The sequence below is a fragment of the Caretta caretta genome, chromosome 2 (genome assembly GCF_965140235.1).
Source record: "Caretta caretta isolate rCarCar2 chromosome 2, rCarCar1.hap1, whole genome shotgun sequence".
Lineage (NCBI taxonomy): Eukaryota > Metazoa > Chordata > Testudines > Cheloniidae > Caretta > Caretta caretta.
In genome coordinates, this window is record NC_134207.1 from 237,722,297 (window position 1) to 237,743,800 (window position 21,504).

At 37.9% G+C, this 21,504-nt stretch overlaps 1 protein-coding gene across 5 annotated transcripts in view; it reads right to left on the bottom strand.

Moving 5' to 3' along the window:
* Window positions 1-21,504, bottom strand: part of MKX (mohawk homeobox) — a 56,514-nt gene that overhangs the window by 27,027 nt on the left and 7,983 nt on the right. For all 5 annotated transcript variants that reach the window (XM_048837802.2, XM_048837799.2, XM_048837798.2 and 2 more), the window contains exons 4-5: window positions 14,306-14,459; window positions 12,708-13,043 (exon numbers count right to left, since the gene is read on the bottom strand). In XM_048837802.2, the coding sequence (XP_048693759.1) occupies window positions 12,708-13,043; window positions 14,306-14,459 (490 nt within the window). The remainder of the gene's footprint in view (window positions 1-12,707; window positions 13,044-14,305; window positions 14,460-21,504) is intronic.

The following is a 21,504-nucleotide window of genomic DNA, read 5'->3' on the forward strand; positions in this document are numbered from 1 at the left end:
TATAATAAGGGAGGGAGATTGATCTCTATTGATCTCTCTCTCCCTCCTCTTCTCTCCCCCCCCTCCCGCCCCCCGTCACAAGAAAAGAATGGCCTGGCTATGACACCTAACTCCAGGAGAGGGTTCACAGCTGAGAATCCCAAGCTAAGATAGGTGCCTATTTCTGGCCTGTCAGGCACCTAAGTACCTTTGTGGACCTGGGTCTTAAGCCCCACCCCTTCCTCTGCATTTAGGTGGCTCCCTGCTTGCTGGCTTTTGAGAAGGTAGCTAGCTCTCTGGGGCACCCAATCCAGGACTATGAATTGCATTGGACGGCAGAGGAGCTACAAGTTAGGCGTTGCAATGCTGAGCACTGCAATGCCTAAGGGCTTTGTGTATCTATAGTGCAGGGTGACTATTTTTGTTCAGGAACCTACGGTGAAACGCTGACCCCCATTGTCAATGGCAAAACTCCCATTGACTTCAGTGGGGCCAGCATTTTACCCTTTGTCTTTATATCTGTCCAGAAAGTGTCTAGCACAGCATTTCTCAAATGCGGCCACCAGGGAGTTTTTCTGCAGCCATGACAGCCTCCTTGTGGGGGGCAGGCACAATGCCCCGCCCCCCACATAGTGCCCAGCTGTGGATTCTGGCTGCCTTGGTGTTTGCTGGCACCACCAGCAGGAGATCAGCATCCTCCACCATGCAGCCTCCTGGGGGCTCCAGGCAGAGGCTCTGCAGACACATGGGGTCAGTGTGTGTGATCAGCGGGTTTCAGGTTTCAGCCGCTGGGCTCCAGTTCTGGGCTTCAGCCCAGGATGGCAGGCCTTGAGCTTGGAAAAATTATCAGAGTGTCCACCAACAAGGGTTGGTGGCCGCACTCTGAGGCCACCAAAAGATCGTTTTGAGAACCCCTGGTCTAGCACACTGCCAGCATTAGACAAATAATAATATAACACAGAGAAATGTCTGCGAACAAAAAGAACTTGAAGTGGTTCACTCCGCCAGAGCCTGTTTATAAAAAGCCCTGATTTTTTCAGCGAGCTGGATTTAAGATGACAAATAGTAGCTGAGAGAGAAAGAAGGAAGCAGACAAAGGGAAACAGAGAAAACAACATTTAACTTTAACTTCAATAGTGTAAATCTGTCAAGAGTCACAAATGGCCACAAGACTCTAATATTCCAACTTTAAGCTAGTCTGAGATACCACAGCTCTGGCACTTAGCTAGTACTTCATGCTGGAAAGAGAGTTTTTACATTTAGAAATGTAAAACACTGTAACATTTAAGGAATTTTGGCTATAGTCAGCTGGCCATCTTTCCTCCCAGGTTCAGCTGACAGATGATTTTGAATGTTGCTTTGCCTTCCATGCATCTGCTGTCTAAATCAACTTGGAGGCGGGAGGGATTGAAAACTGGCTTTTGAAATAATGGTACATTTTAGTGTCATAACTGAGAATCTTGGCAATCAGTGCCATACCAAAAGATTTGGTCATCATAACGTTAGCCACTAGCCATGGGTGAAAGACCTAGACACAGGAAGTCTTTCATATTAAGGTTCAAGGCTTGTGAAGAATTAAGAAGGAGAACACATTTCCTGACTCATTAAAATTTTTCTTTAACTATTTATTTTTGTGTCCCTTTTCAGCTGTTCTAACCCTCAAGCTTTTCATTTCATTCTCTTTTTTATTTAGGTTGTTCTTACTTTTCCAGGTTTTCTGCAATACAACTTCCTTTTCCAATTTAGTCTCTTGCTTTAAACTTTTGTCTCTCTGGGGTTTTTTGTTTGTTTAGTTGGTTGGTTTGCTTTGCTTTTTGTCTCTCATAAAACTCACTCACATATACCTTGTCTGTGAATTGAGTGTATATTTCAGACACCCCCACATTATGTAAAATGTGTGGTAATTTCTGCAACTGCTTCTTGAAAAAAACTCAAAAGGCATCAAGTAATATCTAGCGTTTATTATTCATGGAAGTTTAGGAATCTAGTCTTTCTTGAAGGACTATATCATTGTAACTAGAGAGAAGCCAAAACTGGAACCTTAAATCCCACCCCGTTTGAATTTTGGAGAGGGATGGGATGGATACACTTGAATCCAACACTGGCTCCATGTTTCAGTTATGATTTTTGGTCCAAAATGTAAGAAATCTCACGAAAACTGGTTCTCATGAGTTTCCCCCTCTCAAGATGGCAGAAATATCACAAGATAAGTTGATCCAACAACTTTCCCACCATTATGAGGGTGAAGCTAATGAGATTTTGGAGTGAAAGACTATAAACCTAATTCCCAGTCTAAACCTGGTGCACACACAGATCAAAGCTCTGCTTCCCTCAATCTATTGCTATTTGCTATTGGTGTCAACTGTCTCCTGTAAGAGTGCATTTGCACATGTATGTAAGAGCAGAAGTCTGGTATCAATAACCTACTTCCATCATTATGTTTCAGGTGTTCACGTTATGGACGAGTGACCTCAAAATTTCTGTTAAATGCATAAAGTAGTTTTTTAAGTTATGGTGTGGCTTTCAAAAGCCACAAACCTACAATGGGCAACAGGATTTGCTATATCATATAAGATTATTGGTCCACCTACTTTGGCAGTGTCCAAAACATGACATTTCAGACCAAAATGGGAAAAAATATAGTGAATAAAACTGATTTTGCAGTGCTATACTGAAGAGAATTTTAAGTATAATTAATTTCTGCCCTACTGTTCAACCTTTAATTTAAAAAAAAAAATCAGTTAAAAAACTGGCTCCCAAGAAAAGGTAACTGAAATTATCAACTATTAATTTCTCATGAATTTGTATATCTAATCAATAAAGAAATTTCACCATTTTCACCAGTGAACACAAGTTTTCACCATGAGAAGTGATTAAATGATATCTTGGGGCAACAAACTAAGGACATTCACACATTTGTCAACCAAGTTAAAATATTTTCACAGCAAAATGGCAGTCTTTCTTTTTCTCTGAAAGAAGTATGTGTATGTGAGAGAGAGTCAGACAGACAGAACCCAGAAGAAGGAAAGAAAAAACATTTTGTTTTTCTACAAACCATTGTAAAAACAGTTTTTCACCAGTTTCACAAGAGGAGTAAATTTATTCACACATCTCTACTCCTGGTAAGATGCCTTGAGTTTTATTTTCCTATCAACACATCAGGGATTTACAAGCATAACTCAGACTGGTATTATTGGGATGTACCTGCTTAAATCCACTACACCCAGATAGGAGAATAAACTCCCATCTATGCCAAGTTTCAGTCCAGACTGAATTTTAACAGCTGGGTTATAAAGTCTTGGATTAAAAGGGATTTTAATGGAAACACCAATACAACCTTAAATATAGCAGCATCAACAGCACCTCTCTAATATTGTAGAAGGACACAGGCCAATCCAATAGACCATGGTACAAGTAGAATTTACCAGTATGTCAACAGGAGTTGTTTTATTTATATCAAACAGTGAAAACAGAATGGAACACATAGAAACACCATCCCAGGTATGAAGTTTCAATTCAGACATTTTTCCAGAATGAAATGAATTTTTATAGGCTCCCCACTCCTTTAAGTTTACTGGAAGGAATGCTAAAAATACATGCCTCTTTCATTCCCCTCCTGCTAACACCCCCATCCTGGAATGGATGTTCGGATGACAGTTCCACGTATTGTGCATGTTCATTTGGGTGCATTTGCACACTTGCATATACACTTTGGTGCATTAACATGTGTACACACAAGATGAGTGGAATTTTTAGGTGTAAAATTCACCAAGCAAAAAGGTGTTTTGTCCTTGACAATGTTATTACCTGTACATGCAGGTGTGAGTGTATGAGTGGAAGCTTCCATGAGCGATGAGCCATTGAAAATCCACTATGCAAAACAGGAACATTTCAGTGTCAGGCACAACAAGTGTGTTGCCAGTTCAAGCTCAGCAAAGCAGCAGTTTAGTCTGTCTCCAGCTACAAATTTGTACTAGGAAGTAGAATCTCTCTTGTCAATGATAGAGTGAAGCATGTGATTTAAAAGCCAGTCCCCACGGAGTGGAATCACATGTTTTTATCTGTGGAAATTTGTTTTGTTTCTTCCCTTCACATTTTGCTTGAATTTTCTTTGTCTCATGTCATATTTTTCACTTTCTTTGCCCCAACTCCTCCCTCCTCCACAAATACCTGGTAAAAGGGCTTTGCATTAGGGCTTCCCAAGAGTCGGAGAAAACAGATTCTCTCCTCCTCCCCCTCCCAGATGGTAAAGCATCGGTAGAATGGTTTTGTGGCCACTGCACATGCCTGCCCCAAACCTCCCCCATAAATACACAAGGGAGTTCCAGTGGATCTGAAAGGTGCCATGTCCCAGCTTTATCCCCCAACCCTTCCATGGACCCAATGGGGAGATTGCTCCAGATCTCTGTTCTCTACGGCCTCTGCACCATTCCTCCCCAAGCAGCAGAACTATGGCAGGTCACTTATGCTCAGAGCCTTCTGTTGACTTTCTGTGGGCCCAAGAATTTTTCCCTTTGTCTGTTGTATTAGGAGTCCCTGCTTTTATTGTTCTGTTCATGCAGGAAGACAGACAGGATTCAAGGGATGTAGTTTAATTAGGCTGCAACTTTATTAACTTAACTCATCTGGGGACTACCCAGCAATAACTCATACAGTATAGGTCATCATTCCTTTGTTAATCATTTCCAACTGTTATGGGAGGACTGCTCTCAGTCCTCCCCCCTCCCAACCTGGCCCCAACCCATTGCTGGGACCCCATTGCCCTCAACTTGTATGAGTGCTAAGGGGCTGAGGAAAGCAGGTTGTCTCCCTCCTGTACCAGACATTAGGAGCCTTACCTCCTTTCCCCAGCTTCTTTAGGTGATGCCTTCCCCTGAATCTGCTTCCAATTCCAAGTTTATTGGGGAACCAGATGCCCAACAGAATGAGTATGTGCACTAGATACATGCCAAGTTGTCACAACTTGAACCGAACTCCTGACCCTACGCCATCACATCCATGAGCTGCTTTGACATAGACAGAAAACACCACCCCCACCCCAGCCAATCTGGCAGTGAGGGAAAAATTCCTTCTCAGTCCCAAAAAAGGTGGTTAGTCCAACGCCTAATAGCAGACCAAAACACGTGATCCTACTCTGAGCCCAGGGTGCTGCTGCTCCAGCATGAAAGAGGGCTCTGTCTGGAGGGAATGGAATATAAGTATTCTCCCTCCCCCAGGTGTGCATGGCCAGTATCCCACCTGAGCTCCTTCCAGTCAGCTCCTGGCTCAGGTGATGCTCCTCCTTCCCTCCCCTTTTAACCCAAGGCGGGGGCTCTTAAAGATGCCGCAACTCCTTTTCTTCCCACTGGCCAGACAAAGCCCCCACATTCAAGACTGCAGGGAGCGCATTTTGGTGTGCATCCTACCCTACCCTGTAAACGCTGTGAGCAGTCCTTACTTAAGCAAGTAATTTCACTGTCTTCAGTGGGAATCACTGACATGAGTAAGGGTTTGTAGGACTGGATATTAGGCCTTCTCCACATGAGAAAATTGTACTGACTTAACTAAATCTGTTTCAAAATTAATTTATTTAATTGGTACAAACATCTGTGTGGACCTTCTCACTCTGGTTTAAGAGGGTCTTATATCAATTTAGTTTCTGAAGTAGATTTTCAAAGGCACAAAGGGGAGTTAAGTACCCAACTCCATATACTTTCAATGGGAGTTAGACATGTACCTTTCCTTTGTGCCTTTGAAATCTCCCCTTAAATTGATAATTTATTGATTAAACTTAACCAATAGTCTAAATTGCAACAAGAGTGCCCACATACAGGTGTTAAACTCATTTAACTAAATCAGTTTCTAAAGCAGTTTCCTTTTCAGTTTCTACACGCTCATTGAATATTCCTTATTTAAATGTTAATTGTCTTATTCTAATTTCCTTAGTATAGTAATTATTGGTCATGCTATCCATTGCTGAAGCTGAAAAACAATTTATGACCAATCTAACCTTCTGTTTTCACACACTCATAACTTCCTGAAACAGTCATATTTTGGGCTGGCCTCTTTTTAAAGGCAATTCTTATTCTTTTCTTTCTTTCTCTTTCTTTCTGCAAAATCTCTTCAGTCATTTTGGACAATGGGGAAAATGGGAAAAAGATATTCTTTTCCCTTAGTACACAGGTTAACCACATGTTTTCAATAAGCCTAGATGGATGAAGTCTGAAACATGGTAGGGACATAGTCCTCACTGAGGACTGGAGCATTTGCTAAATTTGAGGGAGGATATGAACATAAAAAGGTGTAAGCAACGGCCAATGATGTTTGGGCATACTCTCTTGGCGTTGTCTACCATTTCAGAGGCACCTGCCAATAGTGCTGTCCCATGATGACAGCACTGTATATTTTTTCCACCTGGCCAGACATAGATCCTGGGCAGGCACAAGATCCTGGGCAGCTTTCAACCTAGTGGTAAGAACATTTGTATGAGGGAAGCTGTAATGGTCTCAATTAAACACACATTGTCATAATATCGATGGCAGGAGAAAGCTGTAGCCACACAATCATTGCTTAACCCATCATTTTTAGATCTCTCTGGATTTTTTGTCACATTTTAATTTGAATTTTCCAATTCAAAGTTTTAATTTAAAAATATATATCCTTCTCTGCTGTATTGATAAAGCCAGCAAAAAACATGAAAAACATTGTGCTGCTACCCAGCAACAAAACTGCAACCAAATAACTGGCCTGCAACCAAATAACTGGCTTCATCCTGCTTTTATTAAAGTGCATGGGAATTTTGCCTTGCCATCAGTAGAAGCAAGAAGAGAAACTGACTAGAAACAACTATGAAATTGACTTAAACGATTTTCATTGTCAAAACGGAAAGAAATTCAAAAGTGTGCAAACAGCTTAAGTAGTGAAAAGCCAACTTGAGTTTTAACATTCTCACAGTTTGTTTACAACATAAGATATATTTTTAAACTGATATTGCCCATTTTAGCACAGGTAATTTCTTGTTTCTCTTTTTTCTAAAAACAACAATAAAGAAATTAAATGTAATCCCTTCCCAAAGAAAATCTATATCAATGCAATATTGCCCAATCTGATAATGCAAAAGGTAAAGTTCCATTAGCAAAGTTATTTAAACTGTGTAACCTTCAAATTTCAGTTCTAGCATTTTGTGCATTAAATACTATATTTGATATTCCACTTCCCAATTTTGGTTCTTGACTACACTGGGGTCTGCAGCTAGGACCTCCTGCAGTTCGTTTTAAGTGACCATTTATTTTAAAGTATCCCCAAGGATTCCTGTACAATTTAGTTCAAACTTGCAGAAATCATTAATACTAGAAATTTTTGCTAGCCCCTCAAGACAGGTTCCATTGTATTTAGGTTATGCTTTAGATTTTATAGCCCATTTTAAAAGTACATGTTCTGAAAATATTAAATTGAGAGGAAAAGTTGGCATGGACAACACAGAATCAGAATGTTCTGTAGAGTACATACACACACAAACACACACACACACGGAGGCATAAATGACATTGGTGATCATGGGCCGGATCTTATAATTTGCTGAGTGCCTCCCACAAAGTTGAGGTGCTAAGCACCTTCAGCTCCCAGTGCAACTCAGTGGGAGTTGAGGGCGCTTACAAAGTGCACAGGATCAGGCTGTGTCAATCACAAACTTCCCAGGAATCAGAAGAAGGAAAAGAGGAAGGAGAAAGGGGGAAAAAAGGAGGAGAAAAAAAAAAAGCAACAGTAATGAAAACACCAGAAACCAAACATGCTCCTGAGTACAAATGTCTAAAAATAAAAATCAAACATCTTCAAAATCAACCAGTCTCTCAAGTTATTTTTTAAGCTACCTTCCTTTCCAGGTCTGCAAGTCTTAATTTCCTCATTATTTTTATTTGTTTTGGCTCTCCTACAGTGCTAGGAAACACATAAAGTAAAATTAATGAAAATCCATCTGTCTCAAGAAGTTTGCAAACTTTCCATCCTGGCATTTCATTCTTTTTATTTTAAATTTTAAATTTTGCTTTTATTTATCAGCCCTAGCTCACAAAATAGTGACATTCTAGGAAGTTGGGTGGTTTTTTAATTTCCTTAACCTGTAATAGTGCAGAAGATTCTGTATCAATAGGTGACCAACAGATAGAGCATTTGAAGAACATATCAAGATAATTACAATGTTAAAATTTTAATAAACCATTGGGCAAAGATTAACTTAGGTTTTTGACACACATCCAGATCTCACTAATCTTGTTAGATCTTTTTGTTATATTATTGTACAATGCTTAACACAACAGAAACCTGGCCTGTAAGTACCTCCACAATATAAATTATAATAAATAAGAATAGATAAATGAGATTCTCAGTTCTTCATATATTCAATGAGTACATCAGAACAATATACAGTGGAACCTATCCAAAGGGACCAGTAAAAATTGGTTACCTAATATAAATATTTTTTTAACTAAAGGTTAAACACAATCGTATTGGAAAACCTGAGATACATAAAACTAAAGGCAGGAGGCTGATCAATTCTATACATAGTATATCTGCACTAAGAACTACTCTGGACAGATAACTTTCTGTCTTAACTGAACACATATATAACAGCACATGATATATGTATCCCTTAAGGTAGAAGCTCTTACATAAGTAATATGTATGAATGTATATATTTTTCTCTTTTTCACTGTTCTATCATTTCATGAGCTGGCAATGGTACATATCATTTCAGTCTGTTCTCCTATTTAACAATGTCAATGATATGTGAGAATGGAGTGAAATGGCTGAGGGAAGTACAAACCAAATACAGAATGTGTAAAAGATTTAAGCTATGCAGCTTTCTGTTTTCTTTTGAAGACTATAGTGGGTATTAAAATGCTAACATTTGGTTCTCATGACCTCACAATAATTATGTAGCGGTATAACACAAACACATTCTCTTAACAATAGGTTACACTCTAGCCTAGATCTCAAGGTAGGACTCCCTAATTCCATACATGGATCTAGGGTAGCATATGGTCCAGTCTTTATAAGCATATTAATGATTGGAATGGGAAATGGTACAACCCATTTTCCGTATAAATTTTAAACTGCAATTTCTTGTTTTTATCATTGGACACTGAACTCATATCCTGTTAATTCGGCCAGAACCATTAAGATATACAGGGCCACATTCTGATCTCAGTTACATCAGAGTATATTAATGGAGTTACCCCAGATATACAGATATAACTGAAATCAGAATGTGACTTGTAACATGGACCAGCTGCAGTTAGTAAACTTTAAATTCATGATTAGCTACAAGAAATTGCTCTTAAGAAAATGCACAATAAATGATTTGCTTCAAAACAACATTTTCTTCTGGCATGTCTTCTACCATTATAAACATATCAACTTTGCTAATATTTTTTCAAAACTAACATGCGAATCAATTTTCACTCACAGTTTATTTAAATGCCAAATAAATTGTTGTCATGAACTAAAATGCCAAACAGTTTGAAATTCAATTCTTGTCTGCTAAGAATTATTTATTTTATTAACACAAACTATATGGGTCAATAAATGTATAGTAAGCCTCACTTTTTAAAAAGTCATTCTCTAATTTTCTGCAATCAGAGACTTATGACTGACATCAGAAAATAATAATCGGCTAATCTGGCATCACAAGAATGGATTGTAGCTATTATTGAGAACATGCATACATGTCTGCTACATGATTATTCTGGGAACAATGGAGAGGTAGAATTCTGAAACACTAAAACTTTCTTATTTTAACTCAAACTGTCTAGCAATCATTTTGGTAATTTCAAATATTTCTAAAATAGCTCTCATAAATGGACTTGAAATAACTTGAAAACACACACATTATTTTTTCTTATAACAGGCTCTGTTCTTGCATCTCATAACACCACCAGAACCCCTTTAATGGAATTATAAACTTACAGTTTAAAACAGCCTACCTGCATCTACTATTTTATGAGTAGCTCTGTACACATGGGAAAGAGATTGCATGACATTGCACACACCTGGCAATTTTCTTTCCACAAACTTCTGCTTGTCTGTTTTATAAGTGTAGGTAGAATAAAGTATATCCTAAAAGTTGTTCTGTTTTCATCAAAGACTGTAGCCCTCAAAAAGTAAATAAAGGTATTTAAAAAGTGATTTAAAAAGATCTTACAATGAATTCCATATATGCCATGGTTATTAACTTTATGGGGAAATATGCTGCTATTCGTACATTACAGCCCAGTCTGTTAACACTGCAACGGTTATAGTACGGCTGTCTCAGCCTTTCCATTAAAGACCCTATTTTTCACTCTTGGCTGAAACCTGACAAGCAAAACTTAGCCCAGTAGCAAATTTATTACATTTAAAAAAATCATTGTGACCATTTTAAAGTTACAATATAAAAGTATAGAAAATCCGAAGTTTACATGTCTAAGCCGCTGTAACTTCTTCAATAACTTCTGATTTAAAAACAAAACTTGGCAGGCGATTAGTCCATAATGTAGACCAAATGCTCTTGGTATGCCAAAAAATAATGTTAAATGATCAAGCAATTTAATTTTTGAATGTATTCACTATGCGTGCACCATTCCTGTTCTACATAAGATTTGATATTACCACACACTCTAAATTCATCATCCCCCTAAGATCTGCATGAAAGGGGTGATTGCTGTCTTCTTAGCACTGTACTTATCCCCTCATATTCAGCAGAGAACTCTTCACAGTGACAGAGATCCTGGGAAATGGGCAAGGGATGAGAGGTAAAGAGCTATCGACAAGTCAAGAGGAACCTGTGTCTTTCTCTCCCAATCAGCCCATCTGGAAATCCACAGCCTAGAGCCGTATGAACTTTCCCACAGAGCCCCTCCAAGCCATAGAAAAATGACCACTGCTGAAAGGATTAAAAGCTAAGTACAGAGTCCCTGGTAGGGCAGCTTCAGGTGGGGAGACCCCAAGCCAGTGGGAAGGCCCTATGCTGGTGCTGGTGAGATCAAAAGTTTGAGGTTCAAAATTCTACTTTTTTCAGGTACGGAAGGGAGCCACTGCCCATGTCTTCCACCCCCCCAAAATTGGAATAAGCTCCAAAGCAGAGCTCTTCTCCCCTCACCTCTCTCCCCCATCTGTGAGGCGGTGGCGGAGCCCAGAGAGGGTGCAAATCTTGCCCTAACATACATCCATTAAAGGTGGTGATTTCCTGACAGACAGCCTAGTGGGTGACACAAACACATTTTTTCTTTTATTGTTAAGATTAAAAGAATAAATTAAATGTTAAAAATATTAAACCAAGAAACTGAGAGCAAAGCCTAAAACTGCATGAGCGCAGTGTGTGGTGCCTAGGTAGTACAGCAACAACAGGGCCAAGCCACTTGCCAATGTATGCAGCAGTAGGAAGTGATTAACGATTATAAGCCCCAAGAGGTCATATAACCAGCTGCACACTGGGGCTGACTCATCCTGTGGATGATTGAGCCTGATGTAAGCAGGAAGGAAGGGATCCACATGGTCTGCTTGGGGAGCAGGTAACTCACATAAATATGCTCCCCCACTCCAAGGATGCCTAGGTGGATTTAGATCCTGATGAGGCAAGGGTGGTACTTGTACCCTAGCACTGCAGTCATGTGACTCCTAATGGAGAGAGAGAGAGAGAGAGAGGATGGCTGAGCCCCCTAAATACCTCAGGACTTTCCTTCTGGGCTCCCGCAAACTAGGGCACCCACTTCTGAAAATGTTGGCTGCATATATCTTTTTATGCCTACCCTGAGGGGGGAAAGATTAAGGAGTGTCTCAAGAGTTCTTTGCCATCCTCCCCCATCTTCAGCCCCAACAGATGCCCACCTCAGCCTCTGGGGCAACAGCTCTGTACTATTCATTTTAAAACGTGTCCCTGATATCCATTGTAAAATATGGTATTTACACCAGGGTAGCTTAATTTCATGGACAATCATCATAGAAGTGTAGGATTGGAAAGGACTTCAATAGGTCATCTAATCCAGTCTCCTGCACTGAAGACAGGACTAAGTAATAACTAGACCATTCCTGACAGTGGTTTGTCTAACCTGTTTTTACAAACCACCACTTATTGAGATTCCACAGCCTCCCTAGACAATTTCTTCCAGCGCTTAACCACCCTGACAGAAAGTTTTTCCTAATGTCCAACCTAATCCTCCCTTGCTGCAATTTAAGCCCATTGCTTCTTGTCCTATCCTCAAAGGTTAAGGAGAACAATTTTTCACCCTGCTCCTTGTAACAACCTTTTATGTACTTGAAAACTGTTATCATTCCTCCCCCTCTGCCCCAAATTCAGTCTTCTCTTCTCCAGATTTAAATAAATTCATTTTTTTCAATCTTTCCTCATAGGTCATCTTTTCTAGACCTTTGATCATTTTTGTTGCTCTCCTCTGGACTTTCTCCAATTTGTCCACATCTTTCCTGAAATGTGGCACCCAGAACCGGACACAATACTCCAGCTGCGGCCTTATCAGTGCAGAGTACAGTGGAAGAATTACTTCTTGTGTTTTGCTTATGGAATGATGTTCTGGGATGTATCAGGGGAGGGTGTACTGATGATGACAATAATAGCTTATAACTATGTGATTGCACATGTATCAATAATGGGAGTTATCCATTCATATGAAGGACAGAATGGACACCTATATTCATTTTCAGGTGACATTAACAAACAGAGCCAACTGTTTTAAAATGATACATGAAGAATTCCTTACCTGTCCGGTAGACAAAATTGCCTTCAGTCTCCGATGATGATGGGGACACCAATTCCTCCTCAAATTCATTGGAACTAAATGAACCAGAATGATTCCTTTGTCTCGTTTTTTCCATCATGGCTGCATTAGTAGCCATGACATGTCTCAATGAGTCATTTAGATAACGATTCAATAAGCTACTTTTGTATTTGGGAGGTGAAACATAATCCTCATTGGCACTTGTCTCTGGTCTCACTCCTGTTTTTATCACCGAATTTTCAGTTTTAATCACAGTGTGGTGAACTGGTTTGTTATATCCCCCTTCATTTATATGGTTTCTTGGAGGATTTTCCCCATCTGAAGAAGAAAGATACATTATGGTTTATATAATATTTATAGAGTAGCCTTATCTGTGCATCTTTAAATACATATAACATGATTAAAGCTAGGCAAATAACATAACTAATGATTTCTCAATTAATTTCACTTTTTCCTGTTCACAAATTGTCCATAAGCAGATCATAATCTTCTCAAATGTTTTAGCTATTCTAAATTATTTTCTAACAATTTTAGAAATAATGCTTTGTCTGTAACTTTTATATGAACAGTGCATTCCATGCATTTGATATTTGAAATCTGAACAGTCAACTAAATCACATGGTATCTTTCAATACCCTGATCTGATTAGCTTAATTCTTAACATTGTGTTTGCTAAGAATTGTGAATTTGAAATTCATTTCCTATGAACACTCTGAAATATTTGCTTAAAATTTTCTCTTTAAACAATATTCCTGCAACTAAACTTTTATGGAAAGTGAACACAAAAAAAACCACCCGTGCAGATGAAACAAATTCATTTAAAGGCAAACAAATATTTCCATAAATGTTTTGCAGCATTGGCTCATTTCTAATATGACTACAGTGGATAAATACATATATCATGTAACAAAATTATTGGAAAATTATTTAAATGTATGATTACTATCAACATTCAGAAAACAAAAGTAGAGTGCCATATAAAAATTTTTCACAGCACTGCACTTTCATTTTGCTGAGGAGAGGAAATGTGAAGGAATTTTCCAAGGACTGCTTTTTCTTCTATGATCACACTACAAACCAAATCCTGCTGACCTTACTATGTGAGAAGTTCAACTGTAGTTAATCAGACTACTTTTGTTAATAAAGTGACCAAGTGATTTGGCCCTACCAGCATATAATATCACATAAACACAGGAACATTACGGCCCTTTGATTACAATTAGACTAACCATGTCCTTAAAGCTCATTTTTAAGTGTTTTGCTGTACCTAAAGGAGTAGGTCTGTTATTTAATACCCAAAGAACTAAGCATTATTTTGTCTAATAATAACATACAGCAAGGACAAACAAACCTAATGTATGGCCAGATTCTCCCCCCCAGTTAAACTATGTAATCCTATTAACTATAGTGGAGTTACTTGTGTACAGCTCCAAACAGAATTTGGCATACTGCTCATGAAAAATAAAGCCTATGGCACTGAAAGCTTTTTGTGAAAGATCAGAACCCTTTCTGAAGAATCTGATATTTTCTAGTTTCACATAGAAACATGGAACAAAGTTAACATAAAAATATCAACAAACCTTCAGAACACGAATCATCACTGCTTACACTAAGTCTTTCAGCATTTCCTTGAACGTATTTGTTGTACAACTTTATTCGTAAAGCCCAGCTGAGATCTGGTTGCCGGACTGTATTCTTTAGGCGACGTCTTGCATTGGCAAACCAGTTTGATACCTACATAAAAACAAATGCAATGGTTTTCCTCAAAAAAATTACAAATCTGATCTGCTAATTGTTTTACAAGTTTCATGTATGCTTTGTGAAAATGACTGAAATGTATTCATATGTATCAAGGCCCGAGTGTGTGTTAAACTCAATTAATGAGAATGGAGAATTTTGCCTGAGACAGGAGTGAAGGATCAGGCCTTCAGTTGACAAATACTCTTTCTGAAGCATTAGCAAGCACTTGTTATTAATAATAGTCAGTTTTAATTCAACTCTTCCATAAAATCCCTTTTATATTAACTTCAGCATCTTTGAAAAAAGATAATATACTGAAATTTTTAAAGGAACTCCAATATACTATTAGTTTTTTAAATTAAAGTAATGTTAGATCATCTACCAGTTGACATTGCAACATCTATTCTTAGACTATAAAGTATGTGTATAATAAAAAAGTAAAATATAAACCCTTTTCAATATGTTGACATAAATGACTAAATTCTGCCATTTGCTATGCTGGCACATTATGATGGATGACAAGAAGGTAAAGGGAGCAGCATGTAGGGAACATACCATGTTTAGAGTCACTGTAGAAACCTAGACATTGATCTATAGATAATTATCCAAAACAATATTTTTCGAATAGTTAGATATGACAAAATGGACAAAAATTATTTAACACATGTGTTGTGCCTTCTGATATACACTGGCTCCAAGAAGTGAGACTAAAAAAGAGAGGGTTGCAATATTGTGTAGTACTTTGTGTGTTAATGAAGTGAAGAAGCATGTTACACATGCTATAGACTCTGACAAGTCACGTACATTGTGCAAACATTCCAAACACGATCCCATGTGTTTACAGTGACTTTGAATAGTAATGTTTGCAGTATTTGGGGAAATGCTGACTTTGATTCCACTTTCACTTAAATGAGTGTAAAACTGGAGAAACTTGATTGATATCAGTGAGCTACACTGGTGTAAGTAAAGAGATTCAAGCCGCCTACATTCTATAAATTTGGAAATCTCAATAGAAACTAATCATGTAGAAGGACTTTAGAGTGCAGGTTACTTCTGCCAGGGTTAATTGTATTTTGATTGGCTCTCTTCAGAAAGGATGCAAAGCCGCATGACTTGAAAAGCAGAATGTGAGGGATCTCTGGATTGTCCACAAGGCCCTCCCCTATGTTTGTGCTGTGAGAGTCCTAACACAGAGAGCTGTAGAAGAGGTGATTCACACTGATTTCAGCACGATACCATGGCCTATTACCTTGCAAAGCCAGCTAATGCATGTTCAATCACCTGTAGTCATGTAAAAAGAAAATGAGGACTTGTGGCACGTTAGAGACTATCACATTTATTTGAGCATAAGCTTTCGTGAGCTACATCCAATGAAGTGAGCTGTAGCTCATGAAAGCTTATGCTCAAATAAATGTGTTAGTCTCTAAGGTGCCACAAGTCCTCCTTTTCTTTTTGCGAATACAGACTAACACGGCTGCTACTCTGAAACCTGTCATTATGTAGCCATGTAGTAACTATATCAGTAATCATAAGATAAAGGCTTAAGGAATGGATAGCAGAAATGCTAGAGACCTACAGGGCTAGACCTATAACAATAGCTTAAGCAGTTAGCATAAGTATAAGGTCTTACAACCCGATAGGAGTAATTACTCAATAAGTTAGCATAAGAAAGTAAACTAACAATGACCTTAAATCACAAGATGCCATAAGACTTTGTTTATTGTTTTGTAATAGTCACGAGTGTTTCGAACTGCTGGTAAGTGACCACAAGAAAGCAGTTTGTATCAGATTAGAGTACTTTTGGAGGGAACATTATCAGATGCTCAGCTGCAGATAACCACAGTAATCCAATTGATGTATATGTTTATAAGCATTGCTTAATTAATATATTCACCTATAGGATAAGGGCACCCCAATATTATGAGGGGGAATAAGTTAAGATATAGTAAAGGAGGGAAGAACTATGCATACATATACATGAGGACCATCAAGGGCTATAAAACATCTCGTCTCAGGTATACCCACTGGAGTTCTTCATCGGCATGCCAGACTCAGAATAAAATATGTCTCAACTTCTAGAGCTCTCCCCAAGTATATACCTGAGATGGTGCGAGCCATCTTGACAACATTATACATATTATATGACTTTATTTGTTAGGATTGGTTTACTTATTGGACTAATTATTCTAATAATAAAACTTTTATAGGCATAGAAAGTCTTCCCTGACTGGGAATGTTGTTGTCACTGCCATGGCCCATGGGGCTCCCAAAGCAGCAATTCTGATAATACTGAGCCTGATCTTGGGACAAGAACCTACCAAATTTCAGAGCACTAATTGGGGATTCTAAATTAATAACCTAGTCAATAACTAATCAACAGATCAGGCAACACAACAGATAGCAGCCTATTATCAGAAAGCTGCAGTGTGGATCTCAAAGATGGATTTGGCCTAGTTTTATAATCCAGCTATTGCAGTAAAGTATATAAACAGCACATAAGTAGTTAGCTAATTATTTTGATCGCTAATCCATTTAAGGGTGATTATTGGGAAAATAAACACTACCTGCTTAATTACAACTAAAATTTTCGTCCAGCTTTCTACCTGGAACTTAGAAGAGACTCGTTAAGCCTGTCACTTTGATTTTACTTAAATCCTATTTTACATTAAACAGGGCTCCGCAGCAACTAGTGTGAGCTCTGGATCAGCACTCTAATGCCACATTCATTGCTTTACAAACCCTGTTGTTTGCTGTGATGGGTTAGGAGACCAAAACTGTAGTTGGCAGAGAAGACTAAGTAATGTTTGTTCTGCTCCAAGGCTGCTTGTTTACATTCATCATACTGACACAGCAATCATTATAGTAAACCAGAAGGGATGTATTGGAATCCATCCACCTTCTAATGCAGTTAACAAACTCATTCCAAACTGTTCAGATGAAACGTTGGTCACCTGACTTTCACAGGATTTAGTATAATTCTAGATTCATATGTGCAATAATAGAGACTGATTGATTTGGGGTCCAGTTGAATATTTTAACAGTTTGTGCAATGCCTAAGAAAACTGACCATTTTCTCAGCATCCCATGAGAAACATATTGTTATCAAGTCAGGCCTGCACAGATTACCATGGTGCTATTAGAGTGCCACGTACAGAAATGGTGTGACTCTTGCATAAATGCAATTATATTTAACTAAAGTGATTTACCCTATCAATTTATTGAAAACCTGACAGCAAACACTGTGGATATGTTCTTTCCATGCCAACTTTAAACATTTTTCATATTAATATGAATGAACAGTATATTCATATTTTAAGCCTTCCGGTATGAGAGGGTGAAATAATAATATTCAACTATTAAGAAATAATCTTAATTCAGCATTTACAAAAGAGACTTTTCCCAAATGTATAGTATTACAGATCCTGCCTCAGAAATACACTCCAGCTACTGACTCCCCCTTAGATGACTTTATACACAGATTCTGAACGGAACTACAAGACTGTTCACTAATGCTGAATGAAGATTAGGCCTATCCACCTAACAGTTCCTAAAATACTGTGGATGAAATCCTGGCCCTGTTAAAGTCAAAGAGAGTTTTGCCACTAACTTTAACTAGGGCAGGAATTCATCGTATATCTGTATGTGTTCATTCAAATGTTGCATGTCAAGTGTCCCAACAAGTCTGTTATCCTATGGCCTATGTTATACAGGAGATCAAGCTAGGTAATCACAGTGGTTCCTTCTGAGTTTATAATCTATTAATCTGTCTGCACACGTCATTACCACTATTAGTTAGGATTTATTTATAAAAGAAAGTACCCTAAACTAACAACACCCAAACACCCATTAAAATGGTTATGAATTATATTACTCTGTGTACATGAGGAAACTTAGCAAACAAAAAAAAAATAATGACTTGCTTACAGGGCACTGTGAGAAGAAATTTGTGTTAGAATCCAACCAATGATTAAGTATGGTTACTCCCTATTTATGCATAATAATAATAATAATCGTCATAGTATTAAAACAAGAGCCTTATGTGTAAACAAGAAAAAACAGGTGGATTTACCATAAATATGTTTGTCAGTCTTCTAGAAATTCCCCAGAATGGTCAAAAGTATTTATGCAAGCACCCAAGAAATACTGACCCTTTGGCTTTACTGCTGAAAAAATTATTCTGATTTATTATGCTTTTCTACTCAAGAAGAGCCAAGGATTTAGAAGAGGGATAATAGCCAAATGATCCCTTTTGCCCAAATAAATTATGTCATAGATATGCTTGTGTAAACGGTAATATTATTAAATCCACAGCAGCACATGACCAGTATATTAATCTTGCTATGGCAAACAATTTCTTATTAAACAATAAAGCCATTCATATTTCCTTTTGGAAAGAATATGCAGTCATTTTTCTTTTTTATTTCACAAGAATATTTAAACTAAAATTTAAACTAAAATAAATCAAATGCTGTGGTAATAGTGCAAATGAAAACAACATATTCATGGCAAATTTACAGAACAAATTGCTGGATTCCAAACTGGAGTCTAATCTGTGGGGTAAATTGTAAGACAGCTTTTAGAAGTACATTGCTTTCAGGTCTTCTGCCTTCGCAATTTTGGGAGTATAATGTTTTGAACTGCTCGCCAAATGCTGCAGTAACTTACACCCAATGCAATCCTATTGACTTTACTGGGGTTGTTTAGGTATAAATCAGCACAGAATTTTGCCCAATGTGTTTATATTAGTGATTAGAAATAAAGGAGCTTCGTAATACCTTCCAAACCCTAGCTCTTCATACAAGTCTGCCTTTATTTTCTAAATTTCTAGGGGCCAGGAAATAGAACAAACCTCCTTTTAGTTTCACAGCATCAACAGACAAACAATTACTAAAATGATGGAAATTAATTAAAAAAAACCTGGGAGGCAGTGGAGGGAATTAAAATATCAGGACACTCGAAAATGGCCCAAAATCTGGCTAGAAAGATATTACCCTAATAATAACCCTCCCCTGCTTCATATGATCCTGCAGAAGCCCTATTGTGCAAATCCTGCATTTTGGAGGTTTGCATATTTGGAGAGAGTGGGCGAGATGTAGACTGGGCAAAGCCTGGGGACAGTCACTCTACTGTATTCAGCATCATTTGCCAGCCAATTGTAGAGAAAATATATGCAGGAATGAATGCTGATTCTGTAAAGTTAAGTAGTAAGTTCATACAGGTTTATTCTCCATGCTTGCAAACACCATGTGTGGGAGCAGACAGGTGCAGGCAAGGAGACATTGGCAGCACAATTCCACCTGTAACTATTCTGGAGTCCAGAACATAGCATAGAGGAGCTGGACTTCAGTGCAGATGCATCTAAATGTATGAGAATTATTTATCATTCTTGGAATCTCTGCAGGGTTGTTACAAGGTAATCATTCAGGAAAACAATACCACCCAATAAAACCAATTGGGTGGTTCCCTGGATACACTGTTGGTGGAAACTCAAGGGTTTTCAAAGCATTGTTTGGCCTCCCATAGGATTGTCAATGCAGGGTGTGAACTAAGCCTGTCTGCAACTGAAGGTGAAACAGCTTCAGTAGATAATAAGCTTGAAAGACTAGTGAGAACATAACTACTGTGAACGCAGGCTGATATTCTAGGTGATAACAAAGGATGCTGTAAAGCTCTGAGAAACTGAATTGATGAACTGGAAAAAAGCTAAGATGAAATGTAAGACTGTTTAGAAAATTTGAAGGAATGCAGTCAGGAGAAAACATTACATAATGGTTCATGGTTCTTCTACATGTCTTGGCATTTGGATTACTAGATTAGAAGGGCACTTATACAACACCCTGTTTGATATATCTGGAATATGCAACTCTTGGAATGAGAAACAAAATTTTCAAACAGATACAAATATATGGCCCAGAATCTGCCCTTTGTTATACCTCTCTCAATTCAAAGTAACCCCACTGACTTCAGTGGAGTTATTTCAGATTTACACCAGTGTGTCTGAGATCACAACCTGGTTCTGCGTGTTTAATTCTCAGGGTTCAACTATTTTGATCTGGATTCCAGTCTTGTTCTTTTTTGGCATTTGAAAAGCATATATGGGATACTGTTGTTTTATTCTTCCAGGCGCAGGAATTACTGTGGAAGCCAGACATATCTATTTATCTCTCATACAGATGCTATGGTACTTCTGGATTAAAAGAATACTACACCTGAATTATGGGAAAAACAGATGGAGTTTCTCTTTGATCTTGTGCTTCTGTAAATTAAGATAATAACTGATTTACATGATTCTTTAAAATGTGATTTTCACATAAAATGCCTAGGCCAAATTCAACCCCAGTGTAACTCTGGTGAAGTCAATGGCCAGGGATTAATTTAGCTCTATATTATTCTTTTACTCTGCATCCTACTTAGAATATAAATTCTGTGGAACAGGGACCATGTCTCACTCCATGTTTGTACAGCATCTATCACAAGAAGCCAGAGCCTGATTAGGGCTTGTGATTGCTACTATCATGTAAATATTAAATAATAGCAATCCAATACAGTTTGCTTTATACAGTTAATCTGTGGCACTTCTAAAGAAAAACAGACAAACTTCTCTAATATACCAGCTATGTGAAATGATATTTTCTCCACACATGTATTCTGAAAATATTTTAAGTCTCATGTAAAAATACAGAAATGTTCTAAAGGTGCAGACCAATAATAGTCATATCAAGCTGTTGTAAGTTATAGATAGTGCTATGTAATGACACTTAAAAAGTCAGAGTGATCCTTTCATATCTATTTTTAAAAATTCAGATAAGTTGTTTCAACTATATCTTCCAGTTATAAATGGCATTTTCTAGGATGTAAATATTATTTTGGTCAAAGCTATGTTGCATTCACTAGTGCATTCAGTTCACACACATACTAAAGAGGTACTCTCTTCCAAGTACAGTTCATAGTACAGTCTTCTTTGAGGGAACATGCAAACTAATATTGGATTCCTATCTCCTTCCTACTTTTCTAATATTTGATGATATTTTCTACATGG